At 47.0% G+C, this 24930-nt stretch overlaps 1 protein-coding gene across 1 annotated transcript in view; it reads right to left on the reverse strand.

Annotated features, from left to right (window-relative positions):
- KIAA1217 (KIAA1217 ortholog) overlaps window positions 1-24930 on the reverse strand; it is a 325298-nt gene that overhangs the window by 39261 nt on the left and 261107 nt on the right. The window contains 3 exon segments of the mRNA XM_021064229.1: window positions 5223-5389; window positions 11399-11448; window positions 11955-12059. Of these exon segments, the coding sequence (XP_020919888.1) occupies window positions 5223-5389; window positions 11399-11448; window positions 11955-12059 (322 nt within the window).

The following is a 24930-nucleotide window of genomic DNA, read 5'->3' on the forward strand; positions in this document are numbered from 1 at the left end:
CTTTCTCTGATGGCTACTGAATGCCTCAGGGGATCAGTAAAACCTCTTTATTTTTGCTAGTCAAGACATAAACATCTCCCAGCTCTGTGTGAGCTCAGGGAATTTTTTAGCTTACAGCCTCCCACTTTGTGCCTGGCTATGTGGTCATTCACAATATGCATGCTTGACTTATTAGTTGCCAATAGATGCACAGATTTATATAATTCTTTCTTTGCAGAGCTTCCTCTTATTTGGTACTTCGCTCCACAAATTCTAGATGTTTCCGCTTTTTACCCTCAACTCAGTCGGACGGCCAGTGCTCTCTTTGGGTTATCCTTCTCTGCATCACAACCTAACGTGTCCCCAGACAGAAAGGGAAGGGCAGGGACCCTCTTCACCTTCCTTCCTTCCATTCTCCTAAGGAGCCCACTCCTGTGTTGTCTGTGGTCCAGGGTCTGAAGAGAGTTTTTTCATACATTTACTTATTTTTCAATGTTCCAGTTGTCCACAGCAGGAAGGAAAGTACTGCTGTAGTTATCCCCTCACTTCTGGAAACTTAAGTTTGTTGGGAATGCCATGCCTTGGCATTTTTATAAAAACACCCAGACAGAAGTACATTCTTGGCTATTACAAATTTAATTGGACCGAATACGTTATCCATATCAGCTTCCCGGAGCAGCCAGGAAACTGCCTGAGCCTCTTTCCACCCACCTCAAAATGGATCTGTACCTCACATACCCATCTTGATGTCTTAGGTAAAATCTAAGCCTATTGATTTTGCCAACAGTGCAGGTGAGGTGAACCGATTTTGCCATCTGGCAGTGACAGTAAACAGTGGTTGTGCAACACATCAGGAAATTTCATGGTGATCACCAGACCCCAGAAGGACCCCTGAACACCTGGGGGAAGGTCCCCAGGCTGCAGGGGATAAGGCATAGGGTGCCTGGTCACAACCACACGTTATCTGGAGATGTCCCCATCGCCCCATCTCAGCCTCCATGTGCAGCTCTATCAAGGGCTTGGTACCCTGAAGGGCAGCCTGATGGTCAACTCCTGTGCCCCTTTCATTTACTGTTTCTGCCTGGGGACGGGGGTACGGAGGGGAGAGTTCTGCTCAGCATGGGCCAACCTCTTGCGGGCTTTTCTCAGGGATACACATTCCCATGACTGTTATTTTGAATGTCAGAAGATAAATGAGACTCTGGCACATTTCTAGGAGGCGCTATCTTATAAAAATACAGCTTAGGATAATTGTACTGAATTACATCATTTTGAACACAAGGGCTCTGGGTACCGCTATGTTTCTTCTTTATGTTGATGTTTTTTATTTCCTCCCTCTCTTGGGAGGACACGGTAAATTCTCCGTCATCTTCAGAATGGAACACTATGTTCAGAAGGATCCAATTTTTAATTTATCAGGAAGCAGAAGAAGGAGATAAGGGACCAAGAAAAAAAAAATGTGGAACTGGAGAAGTTGGATGTATCCATTCTTCTTTAGGCCAAGTCTCTCCCGCCCATGGAACATGAACCATCTCTTCCAGAATCTTCACGTTCCCCTCAGCCCACTGAGAGGGGCAGCACTGCAGCCACTTCTATGGATACTGGTTGATCTTGGTGAAACCTGAATATTGTTGGCATCTTGGAAAAAAGATGTAGCTCATCATTTTTTCCCCTAAGTCCTGCCAGAGACAGTGATAGACAAAGACAATCATCTTTCGAAGGACACACCCACTGGGAGCAAGACCTCCCCCTGTCTCTTTCTCCACTGTTGGCACCTAACTGCAGGTGCAGCCCTACCTGGGAGTGGGCACGTCACAGTATAAAGTTCCACATAGCTCTTGTATCAGTTATGACACATCTGATCCGCTACCGGGAAGGAGCACGCTGTTTAGCGTCAGGGCTTTGAAGTCACTGGGTGTGTATTCCCCGCTGGGAGTGTTTCTGCTTCACTCGTGGTGACAGCTGACTGAGATCTCAATTTCCAAGAGGCCATCTCAATGGACTGAGGCTCACAATATCTGAGAGCAGGAGTTGCCACCCTGGAACATTCCAGAAGCACCAGTGCTTGGGTTTTGATCCACACCAATGAAGTCAGACTGGCAGCAGTACTCAGCTGTCCATATCACTCAGGTGATTCTCCTGGGTGCCAGGATTAAGAAACGTCCTCTTAAGACCGATAATTCATGTGTGACTGGATTGCAGGAAGACCGGAGCCAACTTTCCATGGTTTTCTTGATCATCTTCTCAGGCTCGTTCGCCTCCTTCCACACTCCTTTGGCCCTGTTTAAACCTACCCTGTTTAAACCACTCCACTGTGTCTGCATCAGATTTCTACTTCTGAGCAGAACCCATCAATTCTGCAAATGAAATGCTCAAATAGTCTAGGATTTTCCCCCATTGATTCAATTATCTAATTACTGAAGCCGGCTTCCAAGCACAAAAAGACTTCATTCGTTTTCACTATTTTATAACACAGCTTCAAGAACATTTGCATTTCTAATTCAGTTTTTGTTCTTTTGAGACTATTCCAGAATTTGGAGATCTCTAACGATCGCTCCATTATGGGGCTTATTGTCACTTTGGGGTTGCACTTCACTTTGGGTGGATGATACAGGGACTGAGGGGAACTGGTGCTGAGGTGGTTTAATTATTCTAAACTGATTTTATCTTAAATAGACTCCCCTTGAAAGTTGATGGAGGCACGAAGGATCCAAAGACTGAGGTAGAACCAGGCACTTTCAAGCTAGGAAACAAAGTGCTTTTCTTTGTCCACCTGTCTGAGTTTCCCAGCGTCTCAGGGCCACAGCACACCTGCTCTGGGTTCTTTACCCCCAAAGCAGGAAAGCTGAGCAGCTCTGGGCAGTAAGAGAGCCTGTGTGGTTAAGATAGTGTCCCAGACCTGACTGTGGAACCTCTTTGTTTGAGAAGCTGTGATTCTGTACTTGAGCCTCCCGAGTTCAAGGGTTGCAAGGAGTGGCAAGGTGTGGGACCCAACCCTGCCAGCCACTAGCAGGGTGATGCGGCAGCCACACGAATCATGGCCTGAGGATCAAATTCCCCACACTTCAGGGAATTTCCACCTCTGCCCCCCCCACTTAAATTTTTTTGGCTGCCTGTGACCTATGGAGTTCCCGGGCCAGGGATCAGATCCCAACCCCAGGTGCGACCTATGTTGCAGCTGCAGTAATGCTGGATTCTTTAACCCACTCTGCTGGCCAGGTATCAAACCTGTGTCCTAGTGCTGCAGAGATGCCACCGATCCCATTGGCTGGTAGGTACTACCAAGCAAAAGACACATAGGGAATTTTTTTTCCTTGAGAGGGTCCAACTAGGAGTGCACAGTTTCCAAATGGCCAGCAGGTGGCACTAAAAGGCAGACACAAGTGTGAGGGGGGCTTCACTGCCGCACCCCCAGGTAAGAACCTGGGAGCCCACAGGCTCTCTCTGGCTGGCAGAGTATGAAATAACTGATTTTAAAATTACCTTCTGTCATTTTTAGAACCAATACAGGTAACTTCACATGAAACCTCTATTTCCAAATTCTCTTAAAATACCGAAACATCTAGAAACACAGGCTCTAATTCTAGCAGGTTAAGAAGCGCAGCTTGGAGCGGAGTGGCAACTGTGCTTTAGAGGGGCCAGCTTGCCTTTGTCCCTCATCTGCTCACTTGTTAAGTGACTGCCTGCACACTATGGGCACTGGATTTTGTCACCCTGCACGTGCCTTGGCCAACCTGTACACTTCGCTTCACTCCCAAGCGTCTTTAAAATTGCAAAGCCAGGAAAAGTGAATTGTAGTAAAGGGTAGGGAACTTCCCTGGTGACATGATTCAGGAAGGATGTAAGGGAATCTGCAAGGGATGTCCCGGAGTCTGAGACGCTGCTCCAAGCAGCCCTTGGAGACCAGAGTGGGAGCAGCATCATCTGTGATGGCACAACCACTCTGGGAAAATAGTCAGCAGTCCATTGTAAACATGAAACACACTTAACACACAACCCAGCACCCCCTTCCCAGGTTATTTATCCAAGACACGTGAATACATATGTTCACACAAAAACCTGGATATGACTGTTTAGAGTGGCTTTGTGTATAACTGCCAATATATATATATAAAACCGAAGTACTTTGCTGTATACCTGAAGCTAACATAACATGGTAAGTTAACAATACTTTGTGCTCAAGCTACCTCTCCTTCTGTTTGGTCTCCAGTGGGTAGAGGGCAAGAGGACCTGATCTTAGCTTGAATTCAGGGGCGAGGGTGCAGGGCTTATGCATCCGTGAGCCGAAGGTGGGGGTGTAGCTGTGGCCTGAACCCCTTTCCTTATTGGACTCAGCAGATGCCTGTGTCCCACTGAGGATGCCACGCCTGTGTGGCTCCCCTGGGCTCCTGGGTGGGTTTGGATGATGTGCTTCTCAACGTCAAGGAGGATGCCTGGGTATCGTCAGCACGACATCCCCAATGACCACCAAAGGCAGGGATGTGTGAGGCTGATACACAAAACAGACAGACATATGGTCTCATAAAGGGACACCCCTCCCTCTTCCTTATTACCCTGAACCAGGACACACATTACGCGGCCTCGTCAGGTTTATGGGATTTGTTCACCAAGATCTGTGACACCAAGGGTCATTTTCCCTGCCCTTGGATTCATATATTCCTTACCAAAGAGAAAGGGCAAGAAAAATATGATGGAACACACACACCATCCAAAAAAGGTGCAGATGTTTTTCTCAAATCATTCATGATGGCTCCTCCCCCTCATGAATTCATCCTCTGGTCCAAACTCCTATTTCTAAATATACCATAGTTTTTTGCAAAAACCCTTAGCAGCACCTTTGCACATGCTCACTGGAGAAGAGCAAAGAGCCAAACACTATTAAGCAGAAAGTCATAACTGGCTATTAGAATGCTCCACGGGGCTCCTCTGCTTTCAGCTCTCCTCCAAAAGTCAGATGCTTAATGGTTTTTTCATGTGTAAAAGCATGCATAGCTTAACAAAGTGGCTACAGAAAGACTCTTATTGCAGCAGAAGGCTCTAGACCCAGGGCATGTGTGTGAGAGGGGAGAGGGTGATGCATGGTGCTTGTATCCTGGTCCTTGGTTACCCTATGAAGGGAAGGTGAAAAGAAGCCCAGGAAGGTTCTGTGGGGCTAGGGCTAAGGCAGGAGATGGGCAGGAGGAGGAAGCTGACTTTGGGCAGCTAAGTCAGAGAACACGGTCCACGGGGATTGGGGTCTGTACCTGGAGCTGTCGCATCTGCTGGAGTTGGAGCCTGAGCTCGGCCACATTCCGCCTCATGTCCAGCAGGCTCATATGGATGGCAGAGGCGCCGGCAGGCAGGGGCTGCCCGGGTGGCCCCGAGGACTCCAGAGCACCAAGGGTCTTCCCACCGGACACCTGGGGAGTTCCTAGGAGAAGAGAACAGCAAAGTCACTGAGGATGTCAGGAAGGAAAGTCTAAGTCCCATCCCAACGCAGACTGCTGGTAACCCTGAAAATGCCTGTTTCCTTCATTAGGAAAAAAAAAAATTTAAATGATGTTGATTCTCTAAAGGGCAAAAAGATGGAACTGGCTTTAAATAAATTTCGGAACATTCATGCAATATTAGAGTAGGCAGTCTGTAGAAGTCATGTTCTAGAAGTTTGGCCAATATTCTTTAGGAGAAGAATCAAAAGAGGCAGCAGAAAGAAACACTTTCTAAACAGTTTTGTCACTGCCATAAACACTTGCTCCCAGAGTCCAACTTCTATCACCCTCATGATTTCCTAAGTCCATCCTGGAAGGGCCTGATTGAGCAAGTTTGCTTTAAAAATCCACATCTACCTCCATCCCCCATCCCCTCCAAAGGATTCGAAGTAGCACTCACAGGATCAGCAAGGTGTGGGAGTCTAAAGGACACGCTATTTCCTTTCTAGGACAATGCAATTCTAGGGAACAGGCTTCAAGCAGAGGAGTAGACAGGAACACACACACACACACACACACACACACACCACACTGACATCTGAAAAGGCTGTTCAGCTATCTTTCCTGCAAGGCATAAACTGGAAGGTTTGCAGTAGTCCAGGCTAGTCTTTTAACTTTTTTTTTTTTTTTTTCTTTTTAGGACCACACATGAGGCATATGGAAGTTCCTGGGCTAGGGGTCAAATCGGAGTCCCAGCTGCCAGCCTATGCCACAACTGCAGCAATGTCAGATCCGGGACCTACACTACAGCTTGCAGGCAATGCCAGATCCTTAACCCACTGAGTGTGGCCAGGGATCGAACTGGCATCCTCAGGGACACTATGTCGGGTTCTTAACCTGCTGAGCTGCAAAGGGAACTCCCAGCTGGTCTTGCATGACAGAACCCTCTTTCCATCTGGGCTTAGCAACCACAGAAGCCTTTCCTTCCTAGACTGTGCAGCCCTGCAAGCCTCACAGAGCCGCTGCCATGGGCTGTGGATGGTACAACAGTGAGCGAGGATGCCTCGGAGCTGTCCTCTTACTTGCTTGGACTCTGCAATGCCAACAGAGAGCTGATGGCACTCACCCTGGGTGCCCATCCCAACAGAACTGGTCTCCCAGCTCTCATGGACCCCTTGGAGAGTCAGGGGGAATAGACAAGAATGCATGTTAAGGATTTACAAAGGGACCTCAATGGTCCAGGCAGTGAGCTTTCTGCTATCTTTACGAGCTCAACTGGCTGCACTTGTCATCACCAGTCATGACTCTGATTGACTTTTGGCCAACACACCCCATCAAAATCATCCTCAAATGAGCAAGATTTGCCATTGCTGCAGCCATTTCAAAGGATAGTCTCCAACTGTGAAGGTCCCCAGGGAAAGGACACCCAGGGACATTTCCAGTAAGAGCAGCAGGTCCCAGTTAACTTAGCACCTTCGAGACCAAGTCTTCTGAGGGGATGACAATCAACTCAAAGTCTTTCTTTAAGAATCGGCCAAGTTACTTTATCATCACTCCACATCCTCAGGCATAGGCATGTGTGTACATGCACACACACACACGCTCATACCACACAACATCATTTGTGTAACAAATGATGCCCTCGAGGTGTTTCTCCAACAAGAGTGACACCACACTAGCCAGCTACTCCTGTTTAAAAATAAGAACTGCTCTGCTAATTCCTCAGCCCGATGAAGGCACACGTTTATCCTCTGTGGAGGAGAAGCTCACGGTCACATACTGTCCGCGAGAGTTGTTATGTACCGATAACAACACACATCGGTATTGTTACATACCCATCCCTGGTTAAAAAAAAAGTAACAACAAAATTTCATTATGGAATCTCTGTTCATTTATAAATTTGCTCACTGATAACCTCGTAATCCACGAAATCTGGTTTCTGACTCCATCTTTCGCAGCAATGGCCCTTTATAAGATGGCCAAGACAGCACCCTGATGTGACACTGGGCTTTGGCGGTCATTGTTCCTTCCTGGTCACTTTGGGACTTTCCCTTCCCTTGTTGTTGTCCGACTCTGCTGCCTATCTTGGTCAACCTCTTTTCAAATTTCTTCCTTGGCCAACCACTGGAATCCTGGGCTGCTTCTCTTCTCCCTGGACATGATTTCAAGGGAGGTCACTTCCAAGACTGCCACCTGCTAAGGTCGCCAACACCTTTGTCTCCAGCACATGACTGATTCTCTTCATACCTTCATGTTATAAGACTTTTCTACAATCAGCTTGAAGCCATTATTTCTGCCCATTTTCCCCAAACCTCTGTCTTTTTTGAATTCATTTTAGACAGGGGCACTATTGTCCACTCAACTACTTACACCAGAAACCTGGAAATCACTCTCAGTACCCAGTTCCTGGTGATGTGACCGTGGGCAAGTGACGTAAGCTGTCTATCTCGCTCTCAGCTCCCTCCTCTGTAAAATGGGTGCAAGGGTGATTGTGCAGGATGATGGGATTACCACATATCCACTCTCAGTCCGGCGTGTGGCATGGAGGGACCCTGCTGTGGTGAGCTGTGGTTGTTATTTAAGCAAAGGGCTCCCTGCCAGCCTTCCCCTCCCCACCTGGAGTGTCAGCACGTGGCAGCAGTGACAGACTGAGATCTCCAGGCAGGTGCCCAGAAATCTATAGATGGAGCTGGACCGCCAGGGGGTAAACTGGTTCCCCTTCAGATTAGAATCACAGACCCCGGGGTCTGATCTCTGAACCCACACGTGGAGTGGGCACGCCCTAGCCTGGGGAGGGGTGTCCGCCTGCAGCCAGTCCTCAGAGCCTTCCTTCTGCATACTTCACCCTTCCCAGGCAATGGCCTCTTCTTCTTCCTACCAAATCCCCTCTTAGGTTATTTACTTCAGTCAAGGTGTATCTTAATATAAATCTCATCAAGCACACATTTGCTGGGAATTTCATGTGTCCTGTTGTGATAGGAGGAACATGCGTTTGGGGGTTGGCCAGAATGGCCATGAATCATACTAGCTCTGTGACTAACATCTTCCTTACAGGATTATGTGTTTAAATGATATAAAACACTGTAGAACCCAGATGATGGCTTTGAAATGGGAAGTTCCTTCTGTTCTCTTATATCCACGGCAAACCAAATATTCCTAAAGTAACGGGAAATCTGGGTTTACCCTTTTTGTTATACTCTTGGCCAAATGAGCTTCTAGACTAACTACGCAACTCCAGGTACTTCTCCACTGAGCAAGGATAATACTTCTAGTCTGTTGCTTCCTTCCTAGGATTCTGGAAGAATTAATATATTTTGCACACCGTACAAGGCTGCTATGGCAATGAAAGCCCTGTGGACCACATGTAGCCCTGACACATTAGAATGAGAAAGACCAAACTCAGCAGAGACGCAGGGGAGCAAACATACACATGCATGGCGCCGGTGGCACTGCAAATTGGCTCAGTCTTGCGGGAGAGAAAACCGGCAGCATGTTGCCAGAGCTACTCAGCTGTTGGTCCCTTTGGACTTATTGATTCCACTTTGGGAAATGCATCCTAAAGAAATTACACCTGTTCCTTCCCTTATCCCATGCTTCAAAATAGACATTTGCAAAACATTTTCAAAACAAAGAACGGAAACAACCTACATTTCTTTAAAGGGACTGAGGCCCCTTAACACAAAAGGATGAGCCATAATGCCAGGTTGGTGGAGATGCTGAGGTGTGCCACTTGTGTGTGGCCAGGTGTTCAGCGTCCTCCTCTGGGACACGGGAATAATGAGTGGACCTATCATTCCACGAAGCAGGAGTTAACGAGCTCCTGCGTGGAGAGGCACTGGGAACAGTGGCTGGTAGGGAGGAAACGCTAAGTGCTTCCTATTATTGTTATCATTTCATCCAAGGTGCAAAGGAATAACAAATACAAAACAGTAGGTACACAGTGATTAGAACATTGGTATCATTTCTAGAATAGAATCCAGGAGAATAGAAAGTTGCAGTGTTTGGTAGCTTCCTTCCCCACCCTGCATTTTATTAGATGTAATTGACATACAACACTGTGTAACTTTAAGGTGTACAATGTGTGGGTTTGATACAATGTAACATCATTGCAATATGATTACTACCTAACATGCCCATCCCGTCACATAATTACCGCTTCTTTCTTGTGGTGAGAACCTTCAAGATCCATTCTCTTGGCAACTTGCAAGTATATAGTTCAGGATTGTTGTCTATAATCACCACGCTGCATGTTGGATTCCGCAAAACTGAGTCATCTTCTAACTGGAAGTTTGTACTTTCTGACCCACATCTCCCATGCCCGCCCTCCACCCACTCCTGACAAATACCCTTCCATGCTGTTACCACGAGTTCAGTGAGTACCTTTTTTTTTTTCTTCTGTACGTTCATAACAGATCAGAAAATAAATGAATATCTCCAAAGCAAACTGGCAACTGCTCTGAAGACAGGCTCAGTAGTAATTTCCACGAAATAATTCTCTGGCTGTAGCCAAGGTCACTGATTGGTTTCTAAGTAAACCAACCAATCCCATAAGGACTGGGGCTGCTGGAGGACCAGCCCTGCTGGCTTTACAGCTGAAGCACCGGAATGTGGCCAGTGCAGAACCAGGACCATCAGACACTCAAGTCCCCAATTCTGACTGTTCTACCAAGATGCACTACACTCCGTGGCTTCCCCAAATTAGGAGTGTCACTCAACTTGCCCCATGCTTCTTGAGTAATTTAGTAGCCAAACATGTCCCTGCTAACAATTTCTCTTTCTAACCCAATGGAAAGCAACAGTCTTTTGTTGTTGTTGCTTTGGCCATACCCATGGCATGCAGAAGTTCCCAAGCCAGGGATTGAACCTGTGCCACAGCAGTGACCAGAGCCACAGAAGTGACAATGCTGGATCCTTGACTGATAGGCTATCGGGGAATGCCAAGACTTCAGATCCTTGAGAGAAGCCTTCCTTGAATCTGCAGGATAATATGTACATCAAATACACCTGGATATTGGGAAGTCCACAGGGAATATAAGTGGGGCCTCTTGAGGGGGAGGGGATGCTGGCATTGAAAAGCAGGCCCTGGTCCAAGTACACCTTCTTTTCCTGCATCCCCGAGGGCTTCCTACGAGCTCACAGCCCTTTCACATCCATTCATACACTCCAGCTCGGCTGAGGTCCTTCCCAGTATAGAACCTTCCAGTGCCTTCCCTTTGCACTTAGAAAGAATATCTAAATTCCTCACCATGGCATCTGCCCATGCTTTGCTCTGTACCTGGATGGCTCTGCCCCTCTTTATCCTTGTGGCCTCAGTTTGTGTTACTTCCTCAGGGAAATGTCCTTGGTCAAAGCTAAACCTGCAGCTTAAACTCACCTGCACGTTGCACTTTTTTTTTTTTCTTTTTAGGGCCACACCCGTGTCACATGAAGGTTCCCAGGCTGGGGATCCAATCGGAGCTGTAGCTGCTCACCTACGCCATAGCCACAGCAACGCCAGATCTGAGCCATGTCTGCAACCTATACCACAGCTCACGGCAACGTTGGATCCTTAACCCGCTGCTCGAGGCCAGGGATTGAACCCGCAACCTCATCGTTCCTAGTCAGATTCATTAACCACTGAGTCACAACAGGAACTCCTGCACTCTTTCTTAACATCCAGCATGACCTGTCCCAGATCCATTTTCTGCCTAGAGTTAGGAGACAGGCAGCCCTGACTGAGTAATGCCCACTGTCCTTGCTCCGTAGCAGGCACATAGGTATCTGTTGGATGTATGGCCTCATAAATGAATAAAAATGGATGAGGAAGTGAATAAATGAACAAAGACTGAAGGAAGAGGACTGAAGGACTTACACCCCCCCCCCCAGCAATGACATCTGGTATTTCAGCATTAAGCAGGGAAGGGGTGGTACAAGAAATTTCCCCAGAAACCTCTAAAGTTGCACCAAATAGGTGACTTAGGGAGAGGTTAGTAGGTCTGGAAGCAAGCTGGGCTCATTTAAGGCAGACTTACCTGCACCATCTGCATGGTTTTTGTTGGCTGTGGTTTTCATCATTTTCTCACTGAAGAAAAGAAAAAGAGAGTCAGCTATGCAGCTGCCACAACGCCTCTCCCCCCCCCCCCCCGCTTCCAGTCACTTTTCTAAGCAATCAGCAGCAGCTAGTGATGGTCTTAAGCAATGAAGGTATTTTAGCATCAGCACCACTATTGGCCGGGATGGAAAAGGCTTCCCAGGTGTGCATCTGACACTGCTGGTGGAATGCAGCTGAGGCGCACTGGTGACTTTCAGACAATGGAGGATGTGGGGAACGTGTGGATGGCGGTTGCAAGCACTGGCAGTGGTCCATTAAGCCACATGCACTGGGAAGCCCATTTACCCTTCTTGGGCCAAAGTGCTACCTTCGACCAAGAATTACCAGAAAGAGACAAACAAACCATGATTCATAGAGAGGTGGGTATTTTCAGCCTTGAAATGATTACAAGAAAATGATTGAATGAATGAATTATCTTAATCATTAAAGAGAAACAGACTGAATTATTTTGAATTGGCTCGCTTTCTTCTTTTTACCTAGATGCATCTTTGCTATTACTTGTAAGGGGCCCTTTAAAAAGCGCAGACTGAACAAGGCCAGTTAAACTGGCAATCTGTTTCTCCATGGCTTGCATCCTCTCTCTGTAAAACAAGAGAATTGTTTGTTAAAGCTCTGTTGACTTTCAGACTGGTTTGTCTAGGTGAATGATCATCTGAGGGTTATAAAAGGTTCCACCTAGCAGACCACCAAAGTTCACCCCAACCTCACGTGGGGAAGCTAAAGAGCCTGCAAATCCCACGGAACTCAAGCTTGGATGGTCAGAGTATTAACCTGATGATCTTTTTTTTTTTCCGCTTTTTAGGGCTACACCCGAGGCATATGGAGGTCCCCAGGCTAGGGGTCTAATTGAAGCTATAGCTGTCGGCCTACGCCACAGCCACAGCAATGCAGGATCTGAGCCGTGTCTGTGACCTACACCATGGCTCACAGCAATGCTGGATCCTTCACCCACTGAGCGACGCCAGGGATCAGACCTGCAACCTCATGGTTCCTAGTCAGATTCGTTTCCCCTGAGCCAGGACGGGAACTCCTAACCTGATTATCTTACTGAAAAGACGCAGGACAGACCGACAGAGGCCTCATGGAAAACGGAGAAGCTTCTCCCTTGGGAATAATTCTCTTTGCACATCTTTGTGTTTTTGAGCCTTTCCGCTCTGCTTTTGCAGAAAGCGGGGCCTGGGCTAGGGGATGGGGGAGCCGGGGGGAAGGACAGGGCAGGGCACACACGTCTGAGCTGTACTCCTCTGCGAAGCTGGGAGGCTGCTGACTGATCTTGGCGTAAAAGACGGAGATGTTCATGGTGTGAGTGAGTAAAACAAGTTTCACAGCCCAAGAGCAACGCAAGGGAATGTCCTTTGAGGGCATAAAGAAGTATAATTGACGTCAACGGCTTACTTGAGGGTAGAGGGTGCTCAAAGCAATGTCATGGGAGCCTGGGAGCTTTTCCAGGATCGGGCAGGAAAACACATACCCCTAACCACCTGGTTACCTCAAGACATGAATGAGAACTCTTCCCAAGGTTTAAATGACGCACAGATATCACACCTGTCCGGGGCTCTCTAATGCTAGACACAATTCTTTTGGCTTTTGAAATGAAGTCACCTTTCTGTACCTCTGATGACTGGTAGTCTCATGGAACTCTTACCAATTTCCCCACCACATTATAAAGTCACCACCACGGCAGAGGGACCCCGGCGAAGGGCAGAGTCACCAAACACATCACAGCATGTGAATTCAGTTAAACTTACTGGGTAGCAAGACCATTAAAGAGGGAGGGGAGAAGAGTTAGATGGATGCCTGGATTAGCATCATACCCCATCAGCAAGTGACTGGTCCAGGCCTGAGACAGAGAGGGAACCCCACTCTTCCCTGGGGGTCTCCGTCTCGTGGGTCTCTTGTGGTGGGAGCAATGGTGAGGATTCCTGGGCTACAAACAGCATATTCAGACATTGTGGCTTTTAAATACAAGCCAACTACCTTATCTGGTACCGAACGGAAAAAGTCACGGTGCTCTGTTCTTTCACTAGACAAAAAAAGCTGGTTAGGTTGGCTTTAACGAGAGATGCTGTGTCTGTATCTTGAACTTCATAATCAAGAGGATTTTCAAGGGTAATTTTGTTCATGCCCAACTTTTTGGCTTTGCGTTTTGCCTTAGAAATAGAACCTTCCGTGCCGTATAAAACACGGAGATCCATTTCACAATTACAAGTTTCTGACTTCAGAATTCCATGCATTTTCTTTAGTTTAGAATGGATGGTTCTGCCACAGTACTGAGTTTCCTGGAAGTACATCGTGTACTCTGGAGAGTTAATGGTGATCACCCCACCAGGGGCGGAGAGTTAAATAGTCGCAGTATGATCTCTTTGTTCAATAGCGTGGAAAGAAGAAATCTCGAACAGTGAGAAGAGATACGTGTCTACCTGGAGTGACTTTCCAAGTGTTTCCAGGCATTGCCACGAATGCTAAACCTATAAGCCACAGAGCATTTACGCCATACCTGTGTTCTTGGCTTTCCGTATGCCATAAAGCAGTGCATGTGCCAGAGAGAAAAATTAGGAAGAAATCCCGCTCAGGAAAGTAGGTCAGTAAATACCTATTGGAGAGTCCAGGTTTATCACACCCAAGTCACAAGGCAGCTCAGAAATGATGGGATGATGGGTGGTGGCTGGTTTCCAAGGGTGGGAGGTACAGACTCACACAGATGGGATCTTGGGCAATGGACCACTTCCGGGGGTTGGGGGGTGGGGGGACTTGGGTGGATGCTGTCCAGAGCCCCCATTCTTCCTGCAGTGATACTGGAAGCCAACCTTGTGCCCTAAGAGCGACCTCGCATCAACCCCAGGCACATGCAAAGGTTTTTTTTTTTCTCTCTCTCTCTTAAAGTGGCAGGGCCTTTTAAGGGTCTAGACTGCTTTGGTTAGGAAGTGACTTAATGGGTTCTGCGAGGCTGGAGTACAGGAAAGGGAGGCATGCTGAAAACCTAACGACACTCAGGAGACCATAAGGGGAAGAGCTGTAGGTAGGTCCATGGCTGCAGAGGATAAGCAACAGTCTGGTAAAGAAACAGGGTTCGATGCCAATGCTGGCCTGGGTATGGTCCTCATTTGGGCTAAGTCAGTATTCTTTCTGGTCCCTCTCTGCTCACCAGCTTTCACGGTCTGGTCTAACAGAAGAGGGCAGCAGCATTAACAACCAAAACGAAGCACCAGAATCCTTCCAGACCCAGGACATGGATCTTCAACGGATTCATCACTGTAGTGAGATGCTCAAACGATACAGCACAGGTTGCGTCGTCTCTAGACGGGGATCCCTGGAGCTTCCTACATGCTCCTCGGCTCAGTAGGTAATTTGGCTTCTCACCAATCTTCCCCCAGATGATGGTTTTTAAGATGCAGAGAAAGAAAACGCCCAAACAGCAGCACCCCAATCTCCTGACTCCCCAGGGATGATGTTGACGTAACTGCAGAACCACCTAGGGTGAGGGTTTGGGTGCTTTGGAGCAAAAGCCTTGCATCGGTCCAGGTATCCACACGCCTGTTCTCTTTTTTGTATCCGTGAGGACGGGAAATTGCTGCTTGGGTGGCCTCCTCCAGGCTATGTCACCAGGGGGGCCACCAGGAAGGAGACATGATTGGTCAGAACCTTGGCAGTTCAGTACCCTTGAGCTGTGATGGTCCGGGGGGAGTGATGCTCTCCCCCTGCCCGGGGAACCGTGCCTGCCCCAGGCCAACACAGGTTGCACATGCGTGTTCCACTGACTCAGCCAAGACTACTTTCTGAAAATACAACTCTTTTGACACATGGTAATGAGAGCACTTTTTCCCTCCTGTTTAATCATCAAAGTGTTTCTGGTTTCAGGATTCACTGGAGGGAGATTATCTGATTTATAAATTCATAAATAAGATTGTCTTTCCATTTCATGGTTGGTAATCTGGAAACAATTATACGGTTTAACTAAATTACAGCAACTGGAAACTTAGGCCATGATGAAATGTTATGAAGTATGTTTTAATGTGAAAGGGGAAAGAAGAGAAATGCAGTGGAAGAAGAGAAATTACAACGACTCTGTCATTTTACTGCAGTGGCAATTTTGTACGATAATCATCAGAATATTAAAGATGCCCAAGCTAATTCTTGCCAATATTGCTTGGTTTAAGGTTCCAGGGCTGGCATAATTACTGTTGAAAAGATGGCTTAAAAGTGATTTCATAAACCATTTTATATCATTCCATAAACCATATTTATGTGATTAGCATGTATGGTTAACTAGTCATTGAGTGTTATATGTCGATCTGGCTGAATGAATCTTCTGGGGGCCCAAGAGTAATATTAATAAAAAATTCAAATCCAACCCAGAGAAAATGCTGACCCAGTGTCAAATTCCCGCTTCTACAACCAGCCTTCCTGCAAGCCCCATGTCTGTCTATGAAGATGAAGCAAAACCCAGACTGCTCGTGGTCTGCTCTCTGTCTGCAGAGTCCAGGAAGGAAGGGAAAAAACCCCAAAAAACCTGCAGTTGGGGGAATATTTTTAGCCATCAAGTCCATTCATACAACCTTTTTTTTTTTTTTTTTTTTTTGTCTTTTTGCCATTTCTTAGGCCGCTCCCTCGGCATATGGAGGTTCCCAGGCTAGGGGTCGAATCGGAGCTGTAGCCACAGGCCTACACCAGAGTCACAGCAACGCAGGATCTGAGCTGCGCCCACAACCTACACCACAGCTCATGGCAACGCTGGATCCTTAACCCACCAAGCAAGGCCAGGGATCGAACCTGTAACCTCATGGTTCCTAGTCAGATTCGTTAACCACTGCGCCAGGATGGGAACTGCCATTCATGCAACTTTTTGATTCAAGTGTTCACCTTCAACATTTTTTTTTTTGACTGAGGACTTGTCTTTGGACTGAATGAGGTCTCATTAAGCTTGAATTAAGTCTTTGTTATTGTGTATCTAGGTGAATTAATGGCTATTAAAAAGGAGTATGAAACTAGTAATTCCCCTATAGTGAATCCCTAAGGATGTTTTTAAAGATATAAAAGCAGTGCTGGGGGCTGGCTGATTAGGCTCCCAGTCTGCATTCACCTTCTGAACTAGTTACTAACTAGTAACTAACTTTGGAGCCCAGTGGTGCAGCACAGTTAGCACCAACTGCAGTAGCCAGAGCTGGCATTCTGAGAGTACTTACTAGGTGAGCCATCGTTCACTTTTTTTTCTTCTTTTTAGGGCGGCACCTGCAGCACATGGAAGTTCCCAGGCTGGGGGTCAAATCGGAGCTGTAGCCGATTGCCTTCGCCACAGCCATGCCAGATCCTTAACCCACTGAGAGGCCAGGGATCGAATCCAAATCCTCATGGATACTAGTTGGGTTCTTAACCTGCTGAGCCACAAAAGGAACTCCCAGCATTCAGTTCTAGTTCTAATATTTTGTGATTTATTTTCTTTTTCTGGTTCCTGCTCATTCCCTGTTATCTCTCTCTCACTAGAAAGTGATCAATGGTCAAGGAGTCATCAATAAACATTTCTGGATAAACAGCAAGTTCCTACTATACAGCACAGGGAACTATATCCAAACTCCATGATGGAAAAGAATATTAAAAAAAAGAATGTATATCTATGTATGATGGAGTTGCTTTGCTATAGAGCAGAAATCAGCACAACATGGTAAATCAACTATAATTAAAAAACAAAACAAAACAAAAAACACCAAACATTTCTGAGCACTTCATATGTGCTAGGCACTAGGCAAGCTGCTATGGACCCGGCAGCGAATAAAGTATCATCATACTTAAGTGACGCCTTCCTTTCACCAAGTCAATTTCTTTCTGGGAGCAATCTAAGTGAACTAAAGCTCTTTAGTCTGGCAGTGCCAAAGGCTTTTTCCAGAACTGAATAGTGAACAGGTTTAAAGCTAGGCTATGCCCTTGTTTGTTCATGTCTTGATTCTTTGGTATGAGGGGAAAAAAAAACAAAACAAAACCCAGAGTAATTAAAGACACTGTTTTTAGATGAGTTCAACAGAACACTGGAATTCAAAGGATCTGAATTTGTGGTCAAGCTTGAAATAGGACTGTGAGCCATGAACTTTCTATTTCTGCCCAACATCAACCTATTGGTGAAAGAGCTGTGTAAATAAAGACCCTCTTCCAAAAACACCCAATAAATTTAACCTCTCATTGAAACATCTAGATTGAGCCGATAAAGACGGAGTTGGTGATAACTGCAATGGGGCTACCTTGACACGTACCTCCAGATAGTTCACAGGCATTAATACTGTCCTGCTCCCACTGCATGTTCCTTAGAGATAATGACCCCATCGTGAATCTTTTTTTTTTTTTGCACCCTCAGTCCTTAGATGAGGACTGGGCACCACGGAAAGTCATGAAGAAGCATCATTTAGAACCCTGACCATGAAGGCTGCTATCTCTCCTCTTGGGATGTTCTGTCTTCCCTTTGGCATGTTAATCCAGCATCTGTCCAAACTCTCAACGTCTCCCCTGCTTCTGAATTCTGAATTACTCATCCTTAAGTTCCCCACCAGCATCCAGGAAATTCCCTCACATCCTTGGATGACTTCAGCACAGGGGAAGCTGGCCTCCTGCCTGCCACACCCCAATCCATCATCCTTTAGAGCTTCAACAGCCGTGCTGATAACCCTTTCCAAAATTTGGCACTCTAGATCCTCAAACTCCTCTCCAGACATTCTGGGACCTTAAATTCTTACTTGGTATGGTTTTAGGTTCTAGATTGGAAATTCCAAAATCCCCCTGAAGTATAGCAATCTTTGATTGTCTTTCGTTTCCTTATTCACACAAAGCAGCCCCTTGCCTGCGTGCTGGCCTTACATCCTCCACCCCAGCCATCGGTAATGTCAAGAAATTCCTTTTAATTTTCCTGCTCCTTACTGGGTGAACCCCTCACATTCTCTCCAATGTCCTGACTGATCCTTTTGCTTCTGACCTCTGTCTCGGCCTTGCCGACCCTCTGCTGGTACAACTCTGCTTCTGACTGACTGAGGAGGGGAACAGATGAGAAGAAATGGCCTTTTGGTGTCCCTTTCTATTTCTGCCCGTCATTTCCTTTCGGTGACACTTCAAGGAGATTGAGGGGGGAATTCTATCTCCTTGGCAACCAGGTTTTCCCCAAGTCAGGAAAGCGACGAAGACTCAAGCAGCAGTGTTCATCTGGAATGCTCTGCAGTTTAGTTATGATCCAGGAAGAGAGACACATCAAATGATACTCTGTACAGAAACTGGCAAAAATGGAGCCCTGTTTACAAGTATCTGGGGAAAAAAAAAAAAAAAGCTACTTCTACTTTTTCTTCTTAAATTCACCAAGGCTTTGAGAGAAGGAAAGTTTATAAGGAGATGTGAAGAGGTTTTGCCGTGGTATTTGCCACGGAGATGATGGTATTTCTTGGGATAAGCAGTTCTTCGCACCGTAACGACCAAGGGCATTGACCCTGAACGCCTCCGCTGACGGTCTGATCACCAGCAACTTCAATTCCCTGCAGCAGCCGCTACTGAGGGTGAGCACTGTGAGACCAACTGGGGGAGATGCTGCCAGTCTTTTTTCTGGACCCCAGGTCTAAGGGGATTGAGCTCAGATGGGCGCAGGTGGCTGGATTCTGAGGGGTGTCTGTGCTCTTAGGGGTCAAGGGCTCCTGAATGATGGAGGCAGGGCAGTCGGCTGGGGCAGAGGAGGTTTTCGAATGCAGCTGCGATGCATGGCAGGGTTTAGCTGGATGGAGAAGGGAAAGCAGCAGTGAATGGAGCTCTGAGTAAGGAGAGCTCCAGGCCAGAGCAGAAGCCTGAGACCAAATAAAGTGTTGTGGAAGCCGAAACGCTGGGCCAGGAACTAACCTAGATTTGTGCTCTGACGCCATCACTCACAGGGGTGTGACTGTTCTTTCATCCACTAATTCAACAAACACGCACTGAGCACCTACTGTGTACCTGGCAGGGTCTGCAGGGTGGCAGAAGTGAATAAATCCTTACCCACATGGAGGTTTTGTCCTCCTGACAATACGCAAAATGAATAATTAACCTTAGACACGAATGATATGAAGGAGAAAAGCAAAGCTGGACAGGGAATGGGAAGGAGATTTAAAATTTTATGTAGGGTGACCAGAGAGGACCTCACTGAGAAAGTGATTTCTGAATAAAGACCCATAAGAAGAGATGGAGCAAGACAGGTGTATTATCCGGGGAAGGAACGTTCCAGGCCGTGGGAGGAGCCAATGTGTGTGCCCAAGGCAGGAATATGCTTGCCTGGGCTACGGAGCAGCTGAGGGGGTGGCCAGTGTGCCCGGAGTGGAGCAAATGAGAGGAGAGTACGGGGAGATGAGGGGGGGCCATGTCAGGGCTTGTGGGGCAGTCAATTAACTTAGCTTCTAAACCAGGATACTTCTGAAAGTGAAAGGGGGAGCCAGTGATTGCTATGGAAGGTCAAGGAGGTAGACTGGAACCATCCCGGTCCATCTAGGAAGGCGTTCTCCCTGCTCGCAGGCCATTTCAGGAACTCTGGCTTTGACTCTGATGTGACATAGTCACCGTGGGGGTCAGAGCCAAGGAGAGACGTGAAGGTGCTGGCATTTGAGCAGGATGACTCTGGCTTCTCTGCTGAGCACAGATGGCGGGTGGGCAGAGACAGAGTGGGGCGAGCACGTGGGAGCCCATTGCTGCAGACCATACCACAGCCATGGCGGCCACGAGGTCAAGGGCAAGGGCTGGGGTCAGGATGTCTGTGGATACAGATCGGCGCATCTTCTGGTGTCTGGTGTGGAGAATAAGAGAGAACATCAATAAGACACCAAGGCCCTCAGCCCAAGTCATGGATGAAACGCTGTCATGCCTGAGAAGGAAATCCAGTTGTTTGTTTTGGGACAAGCTGAGCTGACCCACAGACATCCAAGAAGAGACATGAATCAGCACCCATACATCACTTCATGTCTCTGAGTCTCAGTTTCCAAAACCGTCAAACTAGGGTAACAACTGCCTTACCTGTCCCCCAGGCCTGTCCTCCTACAGGGACGTGGGAAGGAAGGCAAAGGAGAAAATACACATCCAAATACACGATAAGCTGCAAAACATTATGGATGTATAAGGCTTCCTTTGATCCTTTCAAGTTCATTCATTCAACAACCATTTTTCTGGCATCAACTATGCCAGGCAGAGTTCTAACTGTGACAAATAAAACAAAGGTGGAAGTTACATTCTGGGGGTTGAGGGTAATGGTACAACAAACTAAATAGGTTAAAAAAATATGTGTAAGTTTATACATATATTACTGATTTATAATAGATATTATTAGTAATGTATTAATTATACCATAATGTGTGTGTATGTGTGTGTGTGTGTGGGTGCTGCAAGTTCAAATACAATGGAAAGGCCTCACTGAGCTGATGGTCAGATGCTGAGGAGGATCTGGTCAAGCAGATGAAGATGCAGGAAGCAGAGGAAGGGCAACAGCAAAATCCCAGAGGGAGGAAAGTCCCAACAAGCTCAAACACGGGAAGCCAGCGAAGGAGCTCACAGCGGCCAGTGTGAGAAACTGAATGAACGTGACACACAGGGCCCGCGCTCTCAGCCCTGCCACTAAGGTACACCACACCTGAAATCCTGCCAGACGCACAATTCTAGACTCACACAATTTTCAAGTTGGAGGGAACTTTTTTAGATCCCGCCAGTTTCTTTCCATTCTGGTGATCTTGACTAAAGCACAAAGCAAATAAAAATTAAAATTAAAAAAGGAAAGAAAGGCGTGGTGGGCCGGGCAGGCTGCCGGGGCGATGCTCAGTCACACCCAGGCCTGTGCTCCCCACGGGCACCAACAAGGACTCCGCCGCCCAGACACGGCTCCGCCCAGCACGGCAACTGCACTTGGGGAAGCTCCAGGTCACCTTTAATCTATTTCACAAGCTACTTCCCGGACAGGCCGTCCTGGTTGAGACCAGAATAGGGTCCGAGTCAGCCGGTGGACAGTGTCTCAGACACAGTCCCCAAGTGGCCAGCGTGCGACTGCTCCTCTGGGCAAACGGCTGATGGCTTCATGGTGGTAGAGCAAAAATTCTTATTTATGGAGACCCTTCCAGCTCCCAGAGCGATTTGACACCCATTTTCATTTCAAGAGAACCCTCAGGAGGTCCTAGTTGCGACCCCCTGGTGGCGACAAGGACCCTGAGGCTTACTGGCCAGGCGGGGTCAAAGGAAACTCAGCGGGTCGCCCGCGCCCCTCCCTGGCCCAGGGCTCCCGGTGGGGCTCCGGGCTGCCTCCTGTGACTCACCGACCATCTGGGGTGAGGCTCGCTTCCCAGGTGACAGCGCCTCTGCTCCCCAGGGCGAGCCTACACCCTGCCTTATGAAACACCTACTTTGCATTTTCTTTCTCCTCCCTGAGGGCAATGGTTAATATTCCTGCTCTGAAAGTGACAGCGCTCTCTTTTTTTTTGTACAGGTACAAACCAGTATACATAGCTGTTTGTTCATGTTCCAGTGGCCTGAATACCTGTAATTTACCCTCCAAAGAGCAAAGGTGTCAGAGGCTACCGAAGATGGTCTCCTGAGCGACCTAAGGAGGCTGTGGAAGGCAGCTCCCCATGCCCGACTTCTTTCCATAAAGTAAGAGAATGATTCTTAGGGAAAAGAAGGAAGCAGTGTCCTAAACTTGGCCTCTCCCTGGTCCATCCTTCCTTCCTTCCCTTTCCTTTCCCTCCTTTCTTTCCTTTTATTTATTTATTTATTTTTTAAATTTTGTCTTCTTAGATATCTGTGCTTGTTGGAAGAGTTAGGACACACCGCCTCTACAACAAAGACAAAACAAAACAAAACAACCTTCAAAAACCAAAAACCAAAACCTGAGACAGCATGAGAGTGAAAACATCATTTGACCAGAGGCGCTGCAGTCACAGGTTCTTTGGGAAGTGTCCCGTCTCTTTCTCCTTCTAAAAGGCAGCAATTAAGAGCTGGGATCTTAATTCACTAAGAGCAATTAGGAGCTTCATCTTTGAAGATGGACGGGGAAGGAGAGGAGGTGTTGCTGGTGATGCGAGCTGGTTCTACAAGAGTCAATACAGACTTTTCAGGACCTGCTATTTCTGGAAGTTTGAATTAATGCTTAGACCTGGCTAGATTGTTGACTCATTCATTCAGGAAAAATGAAGCCCCCAACTCAAATGAAGACACACGTTATCTCTGTGAATTCCACCGGTCACCAGGACAAGGAAGCTCAGGAGAGGCTGAACAGCCAAGACATCATGACAGTCCAGGATGACCCAGCTGAGCCTCACCTGCAGGCTGGGTGGAAGCCACAATGCCTCTGCAGTGAGGTGATCTTGCCTGGCTGGACCTGACCTTAAACTTTTATCCTTCTTCTCTCTCTCTCTTTTTTTTTTTTTTTTGCCGTCCCATGGCACATGGAAGTTCCAGGGTCAGGGATCGAATCTGAGCCAGAGTTGCGACCTATGCCATAGCTGTGGCAATGCTGAATCCTTAACCCACGGCTCCAGGCCGGGAATGGAACCTGCATCCCTGCTTCTGCAGAGACATTGCTGATCCCCTCGTGCCACGGGGGAAACTCCTTCTTCTCTTTGAGAAAGAGTTCTAGTCAACAAGCAAAGGGCTTAACTGAATCTCACAGGATTTAGCTTACTCCGACTTCATTTCTGGTCTCAGACCCAAGGCATCTGATTGATACACCTCGTGAATATTCAAAGGAGATCCAGGGGTGCATTTGAATTTCATCTAATTAATGACAGACAATGGCCTTCCCTTTTGAAACACCGGTTTGTTTCCATCACACAGATCTTGTGACAATCATCCCGTGGGTATTTTCGATAGACTCTCTCGTGTTAAGAGTGGGGCTATCTTCATACATTTGTCAGTTAGCTGAATGTCAAGTTTATCAGACAGCTTTTGACTGAACTCAGAAGCCTAAGGAATGATTAGCAAATATTACTTAGTCATGAAGTTACATTCCTGTGAATGAAATCATAATTCAATTTATCAGCACCTATTTGACTTCTGGGACTGGTGAAATATCCAGATGTTCATTTTTATAGGTAGCATCATGGCAGACATACACAATTTTGGAGAGAGATCAATCTGTCTTTCCAAATGGAATCTTTTCATTCCATTATGTAAATTTCTTAAATTCGAGTCCCTCTTGGCATTCTCATGAAAGTTCCTGGCCCGGCACAAGTTTAGCAAAGTGCACCCGTTTCTGAATTCACAGCAATTATGGTCTGTATCACTTCTTTGGAATTAATCACGGACAAGCCGTCCCCAAATGATGGCAGGCTTGTAATTGAAAAGTTTTCTCCTACTTTCATTGTTTAGAACTTGGAATAAATGGTGGTTGCATTTCCAGCTGGCCCATGGAAGCCTCTTTAACCTATAGTGTATTATTAGTCCTTTCATTGTTCCTCATTGTTTTCGAGGAAAACGTGTCCTGACTTTCCAGCTGAACTTGGAGATGCTGGGAACAGATCGCCGGCCCTGGAACTCCAGCCTTGGGGACAGGCGCTTTTCCCCTTAATGACTTGCATGGCCTCCTCCCTTCTCTCTGCTTCACTAGGAGACACTGCCCTTCTTATGGTGACAGGAAGAGCATACCTGGGGATCACTTATGAATGAAATCCCATTGTGGTGGTTGTCCCCGAAAACCAGTTATTCGGTAAGCATTCATAGCTCAGAAACTTCCTGTGCTTAACCGTGGCACAGCTGACACGTTCATATGATGCTTTAATGTTTTATGACTATCTTCCTGGTTTTTATTCCTTGCAGGTGAGGACACATCTGAGTTTCTTTGTACCCTGCAAAGCATCCAGTCTATAGCTAAGCACATAAAGAGCAGCTCAATAAACATTTATTGATCCCTAATTAGAGCTACATGGAAAAGCAGTTTAGACGACAGCTGAATCAGTCAGGCACTGTTAGGCATCAAGACAGGTATGTGATAACCTAACAATTTCAGCTCTACCAGGTTGGGTGTCCTTATCATCAATCACATAGCTCAGGCACCTTTTAAAAAAGATGCTGCAATTCAGGCTGGTCTCTTTGCTCCTGGCCCAAAAAAAGGTGCACCCCCACACTACTCTCCTGAAATGGACTTAAAAGTGGCTTTGGAGAGTTCCCTTGTGGCACAGCGGGTGAAGGACCCAGCATTGTCACTGTAGCAGCTCAGGTCGCTGTTGTGGTGTGAGTTTGATCCCTGGCCTGGGAACTTCTATAAGTCTTGGGTGCAGCCAAATAAATAAATAAATAAGTGAGAAGTGGCTTTGATATTCTAAACATTCTAATGTGGATCTTTAATTCCCAGTGAATTCCATTCTCTGTGCACACGTATTTTTATTCTCCCCCCAAACTCCACCTGTTCTGTGATCTTCTCTGCTTTAACAGTTCATCTCCCTGCTTCCCCATCACTGTCCTCTGTCCCAGCCATCTCTGTGTAATTCATCT

The sequence above is a fragment of the Sus scrofa genome, chromosome 10, assembly GCF_000003025.6.
Source record: "Sus scrofa isolate TJ Tabasco breed Duroc chromosome 10, Sscrofa11.1, whole genome shotgun sequence".
NCBI lineage: Eukaryota > Metazoa > Chordata > Mammalia > Artiodactyla > Suidae > Sus > Sus scrofa.